The 10,266-nt window shown below is 34.8% G+C and overlaps 1 protein-coding gene across 1 annotated transcript; it reads left to right on the top strand.

Moving 5' to 3' along the window:
* The first annotated feature begins 332 nt into the window (after nucleotides 1-332).
* LOC127117984 (lysM domain receptor-like kinase 3) lies at nucleotides 333-4,526 on the top strand. Its single transcript, XM_051048112.1, has 11 exons — nucleotides 333-1,054; nucleotides 1,562-1,595; nucleotides 1,695-1,702; nucleotides 1,839-2,176; nucleotides 2,268-2,357; nucleotides 2,463-2,556; nucleotides 2,632-2,783; nucleotides 2,873-2,967; nucleotides 3,333-3,468; nucleotides 3,570-3,668; nucleotides 3,751-4,526. Exons 1-11 carry the CDS (start codon nucleotides 409-411, stop codon nucleotides 3,913-3,915), a joined length of 1,857 nt encoding a protein of 618 aa, XP_050904069.1. The 5' UTR covers nucleotides 333-408; the 3' UTR covers nucleotides 3,916-4,526.
* The last annotated feature ends 5,740 nt before the right edge of the window (nucleotides 4,527-10,266 follow it).

Raw genomic sequence — 10,266 nt, 5'->3', positions numbered from 1 at the left:
TTTTTTGTTAGGATGGGTCTGAGCCACCATGAAGAAATTTATACTAGTACTAGTCTAGAAGTTTGACAAACTATTTTGTCGACATTCCGAGAGAATTAATTGACCCATTTTCTGTTAACTTGTCGTGTGGGTTTTGTTATTGACCCATCCCTAAACAACAAGGGAATTGCCTCTTCTGTTCTATAATTTCCACTAAACCAACACTAACAAAATTTACTTATATATTTCTAAGAATCTTTTATAGAAGTCAAAGTGCATAGAAAGTGACATAAATGAAAATAAAATAAAAAATAAATAAATCTTTTATTCCACTAAAATTAATTAATTAATTTCAACTCTCTCACATTAATATTTCTATTTTCCATTGCATGTTTCTTTTGCATATTCAACACACCCAAGTTCTTCTCAATGGAAGTGGAACCAACCAAATTCATATCATCATTTTTATTCTTATTCCTATTACTAGCATCTAAATCCTTCACTGCAGAATCAAAATGTAGCAAAACCTGTGACATAGCTTTAGCTTCTTATTATCTATGGTTTGGTTCAAATCTCACATATGTTTCAAAAATCATGCAATCCAACCTTGTTACAAAACCTGAAGATATTGTCAGCTACAACACAGACACAATCAAGAACAAAGATTTGGTCCTCTCTGACACAAGAGTGAATGTTCCATTCCCTTGTGATTGCATCAATGATGAATTTCTTGGTCACACATTTCAGTACCATGTTGGTACAGGTGATACCTATTTGTCTGTTGCTAATAGGAATTACTCCAATTTGACAACTTCTGAGTGGTTGCATAGGTTTAATATCTATCCACCAGATAGTATTCCTGATACCGGAACTCTTAATGTTACTGTTAATTGTTCTTGTGGGAATAGTGATGTTTCTAAGGATTATGGTTTGTTTATTACTTATCCTCTTAGAATTGAGGATTCTTTGGAATTGATTTCGAATAAGACTAAAGTTGATGCTGAGTTGCTGAAGAAGTATAACCCTGGTGTGAATTTTAGTCAAGGGACTGGTTTGGTTTATATTCCCGGGAAAGGTACTTTCTTATTTTGCTGCTATGTATGTTTAGGTCTTTTGGTATCAGTTCATGATGTTCTTTTACATACTATTCAATTGGTTTTCATTTATGCATTCAACTGATTAAAGGGTACTCGGCATTTATCATTTTACTTCTGATTTGTGAAATTATCGATAGAATTGGGATTTTAAAAACAGACAAAACTTAAGTCCAATTCCTTAAATGAAGCGCAGACACCTCTAGAAGTAGGCATGTCACAGTGTCCGACACACGTCAGTGTCTGGCACTAGTCTGACACTTATATGACACGTGTCAGAAAAGTCAGGCAAGTGTCGCCAAATGAATTGGTGTCCGACATCCGTATGATACTCATTCAACGCGTGCTAGACAATTATGACAAGTGTTTCGAAAAGAATATATTTTGTCTTTGCTTCAACACACCTTATGCATTTAAGAGTTTGTCTAATTTTGTAGCATCATGCTTCTGCTTATTATCTCACATTTTATTTTCTCTTCAATTTCCAGACACAAATGGTAACTATGTGCCTCTTCAGACAAGGTAACTTCTTTTTTCTTTTTCTCACGTGAAGTTAAATAGTTCTTCATACTCTTATAGCATTCTAATCTCGATGGCCTTGTTTTCGTTTTTCGTTTGCAGCACTGAAGGTTAGTTTCGAGTTTCATTCATGATCGATATACTCGAACTTGACATTCATATCAGATGTCTCAAGGTAAAGATGTCCTTAAAGTAGAATGCTAATCTTCTTCCATCTCATATTATATATTTTTTCGACATAATCAGGTCTATCAGGTGGAATTATCATTGGAATATCTCTCGGAGCAGTAGCGGGACTAATGCTATTAGGATTTTGTATTTATATTACATGTTACCGAAAGAAGAATGTACAGAATCAAGAATTTCTCTCAGAAGAAACCAGCGCGATCGTTGAAGTCTCTGGTAATGCTGCATATGGAACTTCAGATTCTATGAGTCCTGCTAATATCATTGGCATTAGGCTGCAAAAGTCAGGGGAGTTTTCGTATGAAGAACTAGCTAATGCTACGAATAACTTCAATTTGGCTAACAAAATCGGTCAAGGAGGTTTCGGTGAAGTCTATTACGCCGTGTTGAATGGAGAGGTTACTAATCACTTTTGTTAGTCTTAACTTTTGATTACGTTGGATATGATGATTCTGTAAGGATAAAACGGAAGTTCTGTCTATTACACAGAAAGCTGCAATAAAAAAGATGGACATGAAAGCATCAAAAGAATTTCTTGCCGAGCTTAAGGTGTTGACGCGTGTTCATCACTTGAACTTGGTAAAAACTTATGAAAACAATTTGATTTGATTTTATCGTCTGTTATAGAAACCGTTTATACACAAGCACTCATATATATGATTGTCAATTGATGATCACGTATAGGTACGGTTGATTGGATATTGCGTCGAAGGATCGCTTTTCCTTGTGTACGAATACATTGAAAATGGAAACTTGAGTCAACGTCTTCGCAGTTCAGGTAATATAAGCACAAGCAATGATGCATTAAATAATGTGATTATCTAATAGAATGATCAAGTGAAAATGTTTTCAGATGGAGAACCTTTGTCATGGACGGCGAGGGCTAAAATTGCTCTGGATTCAGCAAGAGGTCTTGAATACATTCATGAACATACCGTGCCTACTTATATTCACCGTGACATAAAGTCCGAAAATATTTTGTTAGATAAGAACTTCTGTGCTAAGGTACAATCTGTTTCAATAACTTTCTCGAGCTTTTTTGTACTTTTCTTTTTGTGAAATTCTGAGAGGCCCTTTATTAATTTATTTTTCAGGTTGCAGATTTTGGATTAACCAAGCTGATTGAAGCTGGAAGTTCATCAGTTCCTACTGCTAATATGGCAGGCACATTTGGTTACATGCCACCAGAGTATGATGAAAATTATGTTTCTCTCTTTATGATGTAGAACCTTGTTTGAGGCCAATTATGATAATATAATTTTGTGGCTAACTCACATTTCTCACGCAGTTAGCACATAGGTGATCGTTGAATCAAGATCTGACAGTAAATATTTTATACTCGTTATTTTAGAGTAAGAAATCATCAAAACGTGTCTAGTTTCTGCATTGTCTGATCTCGATCCAACAACCATCAACATGTTGACTTCTAGAATACGTGAATTTGTGGTTGCAGCAAATCCAAATATGTCTTCGGCACACCAATAAATGGTGAAACTGAAACCACTTCAATTTTCAATAACACAAATTTATTGACACCATTTTCTTATATTGTAGATATGCATATGGTAGTGTTTCTTCAAAAATAGATGTATATGCTTTTGGAGTTGTTCTTTATGAACTAATTTCTGCTAAAGGAGCTGTGATAATGGGAGGTGAATCTGGTGCTGATTTAAAAGGCCTAGTAGTTTTGGTAATTCTTGACTCCTTAATATCTATAATATTTTCAAATGGAAGCCTAGTGTTTTAATTTGAATTATATTGTTTGAACATTTTTGGTGACATGTGTGACAGTTTGATGAAGTTTTTGATCAACCAAATCCTATAGAAGGTTTTAAAAAACTGGTGGATCCTAGGCTAGGGGATAACTATTCATTTGATTCAGTTTTAAAGGTATGAAATATTGTATCATAAAATATTGAATTTTTTTGTGATTGTGATTGGAATAAGATGGAGCAATTTGTTACACTTGCAGATGGCACAACTTGCAAAAGCATGCACAGAGAGTGATCCACATCAACGTCCAAATATGAGCTATGTTGTAGTTGCTCTTACTACATTAACTTCAACAACTGAGGAATGGGATATAACTTCTATATACAAAAATCCAAATCTTGTAAATTTAATGTCAGGAAGATAAATAGGAATAGGAATTTAGGATGCAGAAGGTTAACAATGATTGCTCAATCCGGCTCCAAACAAAATTGGGCATTTGATAAACATTAGGAACAAATTTTATGAAATATAATTTATTTAGCGAGACCTTGAGCTCGCTTAGCGAGCCTTCCTTTCTTCACCTCTAAGTCATGTCATATCATCCTTAAGTGGACTTGGCTGCCATTCATTGTTTGGCGAGCCATTCCATCTCTCTTAGCAAGCAAACCATTCCTTACTTGTGAAGTAACTTTTCCAAGAAAGACTAAAGAACCGCACCTCACTTAGGGAGGTTGTCATTTTTCATAACGAGCAAGTCCTGACTTTTCCCTGGAATAGCTTAGACTTGAAGAAATCTTTAACCGTCTTGCTTTGCCTGGCGAGGTTGGTGTCTCGCTTAGCGAGTATCTTGTTTGTCTATGAAATAACTTAGCTCTAAAGAAAGCTTTGGCCACCATTGCTCGCTTAGCGAGATTCTATTTTGCTTGAGAGATCTTTGCTTCTTTGTTTTGTGATTTCTTTGTTTATTTTACCTGTATTTTTTGAATATACAATTAAAAAGTTCATATAGGTATTTTATATTGTTTTATTGATGAATTGAAGTTTTTTTCTTTTATTACTTGTGAATTGAGTTAATAAATGTTATTGTATTTTAGGTAAATTTGACACTTATCAACTCTCTTCAACATATATCTTTTTACTTGTCCTTAAACAAAATCAATGCAAATAATAAATGACTTAGAAAATTCACTAATGCATAATTCATAAGTTTCATGACTTAATTAAGAACTTTTGGAAAAGCTTTGTAATATGCCATGATTTTCATAAAAGGAAAATTCACATTCGCTCAAGCATGCGAAGAAAGCTACAAGCGAGAAAAGCCCTTTCTATGTTATTAGTAAAGAACTTTTATTGCTTGTTTAGGAAAGTAACACTTTTAATTTTGATAGGAGTAGGTGTTTGCTGGGGCACTCTTCATTCTTCATTCGAAACTAATGAATGTCGGTGGTTTCTGCCTTGTTATCAAAAAGGGAGTTGGGTAAAGCAAACTCCCTCCTTGGACGAGCACGAGGCCTAGTCAAGTAGAACCGGATTGCGCTACTTGGTGCTCCGATCGAAAATAAATTAGTGGGGCCATGCCGGTACGAACATTATAAACATCCACAAACTAATCTTTTGGAAAAAATATCTTCAAGTTATTCACTAAATAAACATTCATCCTTCAATGAAGATACAATTTGTGAAAAGAGAAATGAAATTTTTTATAGAAGGGATGGATCGTGGTATTTGGAAGAATGTGAATGAAGGTTCATTTGTTCTTACACACATAGTTAATGGTGCTATAGAAAACAAACCTGGAAAATATTGGATCAAAGATGATAAAGAAAATGTGCAACTTAGTTTGAAAGCAAAAGTTATCATCACAATCGCTCTCGGTCTTGATCAGTTTTTGCGAGTTTCCCACAACGAAACTGTGAGTGCAACTTCCATTAGATGTATTTTACATGATGTCAAAATTAGGATACTTTAGCGTTAATGTACATTGGACGGTATCATCTGATTCTCTATGTGCATATTTGCATTAGGAAGCATAAAAGCATTTGGAAACAACCTGGAAAAGGTCTCATACATAAAAAGTGCATGCAAATATTTTTTTTGTGAAAACTTATAGTATAGGTCGACACATATGTCTACAGGTCGACCTAGAGAAAAATAATTTCTGCTATAGATCCACACATGCATTCCATAGGTCGATACACATGCTACAATATTCAAGCCTGTAGGTTCTGACTCATGTGTCTCGTCCTCAGATCGACACATATGCAGCACATGGTATACACACGTCGATATATGACCTTATACAGGCCGACCTATGCGTCGAACAGGTCGACACATGACTTTCATAGGTCGAACTATGCGACAAATTTTTTCAAAAATTCATAATTTTTCCAAGTCTTGTGCATTTAATTTGCCTCCAAACATGCATGCATATAAATACTTCATACATGCATCATTGTCTAGTAAGGTTTCTAGTGAGTAAAACCTATACGAAATCGAAACTTCAAAGCATTCTCATCATCTTCAATCTCTCTTCTATGCATACGCACAATTAAACTACACAATCATTTTGTGATTGGGTGCCATCTAGATTAGGATTGATAACGTCTAACTAGGTTGTTTGTACCATTGATATTGGGTTGAGAACTTTGAGGACTTCAAATAAGAAAACCAAGGTGGGGGTTTCCTTCAATATCTTTAGGGTTTGAAGGTTTTCGACAAGATTACATAACCTGGATCTGACCTAGTGAAGTCTTTGAAGAACATGAGGTTCTTGGGAAAAGGAGTAGCGTTGACAGGTGGATCACATTCGTAAATCTTGGGTTTCAACAAGTGTGTACTTGGAATTAATTCGACCTAGTGAAAGCTTTGAAGAACAATGGATTTCCTTCAAATAAGTAACGTGAGAATGGTGAATTGAAGCAACATTGTTGGTTACTTGATCAATCTTTGATTAGGAGTTTTGGAGGTGGTAGAATCAACATCAAACCTAGGGTTTATAGGGTTAGATTTATTCATCTCTTGTATTTGTATATTTGTAAAGTATGATATAATATAATATCTCAATTCGAATTCAAATTGAGGGCAGAAGTATCCATAACGAGGTCGATTGGGGAACTGCCTAAACAAATCCTTGTGTACTCTCTCTCTCTCTCTCTCTTTTATTTTTTATTCACAAATTATTGATTGCATTGATCATTTGATCAATATTGTTTGAATCATAATTTTGAACATATTTTGAAATTAGTGTTATTGTGTAGATAACAAACCATTTGGTTGTGATTGGATTTCTAGAACAACAAAACCACATAGAATTCCAAACATTATTGATCTCACACTAAGTGTTCGACAAATTGCCTCACTTGTATTTTTGTGTGAATTATCATTGGAGATAGACTTAGCTGTATTACTTTGCATTCAACTAGTTGTGGTTAGTCGTTGTTGATCGGTTTATGAATCATTATCATATCATTGTCTTTAATGGGCATATCCGAGCTTTCTGATAGCAGGTTCGGTTAGAATATTGTTTACTCAAGATATTTGTAACTTGCTTCCGCGTCATAAAATTTTCAAACTAATTTTTTGTCAAGTTTTTAACTCGGGATCTATTCACTCCCTCTCTAGATCTTGGCCTATCGTCAAACAAGTGACAGAGCTCCAAATCTATTGGGAGAGCACGAGTGATTCTTCAAGTGATGAAAGCTCTACTTCAAGTGTTGTATCGTCCCAAATTTTTCTTATGGAAAATAGAAAGAAGAAGAAACATGTAAGCATTTCTAAGCTTGAAACTATTAATGACTTATCTTATCTTCAATTACAAAGAACTTTTGAAGATCTTTATAGAGAGGCCTTAAATGCCTTTATAAATTAGCTTCACATGAAAAAGTATTTTTACACTTAGAAGCTAAAGTGTTAGAAATCAAAAGGAATTTTGAAGTTATTAAGAGATTTATGATAGATATTCAAAGTGACAAGAATGAGGATGAAAAATCTTTTAGGTTTGATTGTGAATCTTGACATGATTGGCAAAAAGAGATAAATGCTCTTCAAGTCAAATTAGACAAAGCCTTACAATCAAATATTAAATTTTATATTGATCCATAAAAGTATGAAATGTATTTAAACCATTCATATAAGAAGCATAAATTTGTCAAAAAAGAGTCCAATAGAAAAAGCACATCTCATCAAAACTTGTCTTGTCTATATTGTTGCAAGAAAGGTCATACTATTGAAAAATGCAAATTTAGAAAACTTTTGGTTCGTAAAGGATATTTTCAATGGTTGCCAGAATGCAACCTTGATTTCACTCACTCTCAAGGACCCAATAAAAATTGGGTACATATTTCCCTTGTTTGTTTCTACAGGTTGAATGCTTTGAGTCTACGGAGAAGATGTGGTTTCTCGAAAGTGGATTCTCAAGACATATGACAGGTGACATATCTCTATTCATTGACTTTGTGCCAAAGAAGAAGGGTTATGTTAATTATGGAGATAAGAACACGAGATCAATACTTGGAAAAGGTAGTGTAGGTAACCTCTCATCTACTACTATCTCCGATGTTATGTTAGTTGAAGGTTTTAAACATAACCTACTTAACATTAGTCAACTATGTGATACGGGATTTAAAGTCACTTTTACTAAATCTTGGTGCTTGTTTGAACATAATGAGAAGAAGGATTGTGTGTTTAAGGGCTTGCGGGTTAATAACACTTATATGCTTAAGTTAGATGATGTATCCTTGGTTGGAACTAAGTGTCTAGCTACCATGAGTGAAAACTCTTGGTTATGTTATAAATGCCTAGCTCATGTTAACTTTGATTTACTAAACAAAGTGACCTCAAAAGATTTAGTAATCGGTCTACCAAAAATGAAAATTTCAAAAGATCATCTATATGATGTATGCCAAATGGGGAAGCAAACGAAAGTCTCATTTAAATCGAAAAATATTGTTTACACTTTGAGACCTCTTGTGCTTCTTCATATGGATATACTTGGTCCCTCGTGGACTAAGAGCATAGGTGGTAACAATTATGATTTTATGATTGTAGATGATTACTCAATATTTTGTTGGGTCATGTTTTTGTATATTAAAGATGAGGCTTTGTCGACTTTCAAGCAATTTGCTAGATTATCCCAAAATAAAATGAATTTGAAAATTGTTGCTATATGAAGCGATCACGGAGGCGAGTTTCAAAATCATCTCTTTGAGAAGTATTATGACAAACATGGCATTGGCATAACTTCTCCGCTCCTAGAACTCCATAGCAAAATGGTGTTGTGGAGCGGAAACATCATATTTTAGAGGAGTTGGCTAGGGTTATGCTTAATAAAGGCAATCTACCTAATTAATTTTGGGCCGATACTATTAGCACGACATGTTATGTCTTGAATAGGATACTAATACGTCCTATTTTAGAGAAAACTCCCTATGAACTGCTTAAGCGTAGAAAACCAAATGTGTCACATCTTCATGTTTTAGATGCAAATGTTTTATTTGAACAATAGAAAGGATAATCTAGGTAAGTTTGATGCGAAAGTCGGTGAGGGTATTTTCCTCTAATACTCACAATCTAGTAAAAACTTATAGGGTTTATAAAAAAATATTACTTATTATTGAAGAGTCGGGTCATGTTACCTTTGATGAGTCTTACCCGAAAAATGTCGGGAAAGGTGTTTCTTTTCATGATGTAGGTGTATCTTCACAAGATATTCTCAAGGAAACCGAACAAGGAATTGATCAGCCTGAAGCGGTGGAACATGAGAAAGAAGAAGATAACGATTGTGAATAGGAGAAGGTTGAAAGTCCAGTTGCAGTGGACGAACTATATTTGACTTGGAGAACACCCAAAGATCATCCTATCGACAACATTCTTGGAGACATCACCAAAGGTGTGACAACACGCTCCAAGATAAGTAATTTTTGTTATCACTTTGCGTTTGTTTCGTAAGTTGAACCTAAAAAGGCTAAAGATGCATTACTTGATGAACATTGGCTTATGGACATGCAAAATGAACTAAACCAATTTAAAAGGAATGATGTTTAAGACCTTGTACCTCATCCCAAAAATCATCGAGTAATTGGCACTAAATGTGTTTTTAGAAACAAACTCGACGAAAACAGAGTGATAACTAGGAATAAAGCCCGACTAGTGGCTCAAGGTTATAACTAAGAGGAGGGCATTAATGCTGAGGAAATTTTGGGTTTGACCAAGACTTCTTACTCTGAGTCTTGTCTCCTTATCCCTTGAACTTGTTGGAACCACCATGTTTCTTCCATGTTTGAGCCTGTAGTGCTTGTATCGAATCTTGAACACCTTTCCTTTCGACAATTCACATCTCATACGCTTCCAACGAACCAACCAAATATTCCATTTTCACGGTTTCAAGATTGTTAGATTCTTGAATGGCTACGATAATGTGATCAAAGTGAGGGGTCAATGTGCGCATTACCTTCTTAACTATCATCTTATCAGTTAGGGTTTCACCACAAGCTTTCATGAGATGGACAAGATTCTTCACCTTCGAGACATAACATGCATTCCTTTCTTCTTCTCCGTAATTCATATTGTCTTCACAACGTCTGTAATTTGAGGACTTTAACCTTCTCACCTCCTTCGTAATACTTGATAAGAATATTTGATGCCTCATTCGTCGATTCAGCATGAGAGATCCGATCAAAGTTCGTCGTGTTTATCGTCGATTGAATATAAAACACAGTCTTGCAATCTTTATTCTTGGACTCCTTGTTCACGACTCTCTGAGCATAAATTGCATTCT

This window comes from Lathyrus oleraceus, chromosome 2 (assembly GCF_024323335.1).
Source record: "Lathyrus oleraceus cultivar Zhongwan6 chromosome 2, CAAS_Psat_ZW6_1.0, whole genome shotgun sequence".
NCBI classification, from domain to species: domain Eukaryota; kingdom Viridiplantae; phylum Streptophyta; class Magnoliopsida; order Fabales; family Fabaceae; genus Lathyrus; species Lathyrus oleraceus.
The sequence above is the reverse complement of the archived record's forward strand: the minus strand, read 5'-3'. Positions and strand labels throughout refer to the sequence as shown.

Coding starts and splice junctions, on each gene's coding strand:
- LOC127117984 (XM_051048112.1), top strand. CDS start 409: ATGGAAGTGGAACCAACCAAATTCATATCATCATTTTTATTCTTATTC. Junction 2,177..2,267: donor ACGCCGTGTTGAATGGAGAG/GTTACTAATCAC, acceptor TCTATTACACAG/AAAGCTGCAATAAAAAAGAT. Junction 3,469..3,569: donor TAAAAGGCCTAGTAGTTTTG/GTAATTCTTGAC, acceptor CATGTGTGACAG/TTTGATGAAGTTTTTGATCA.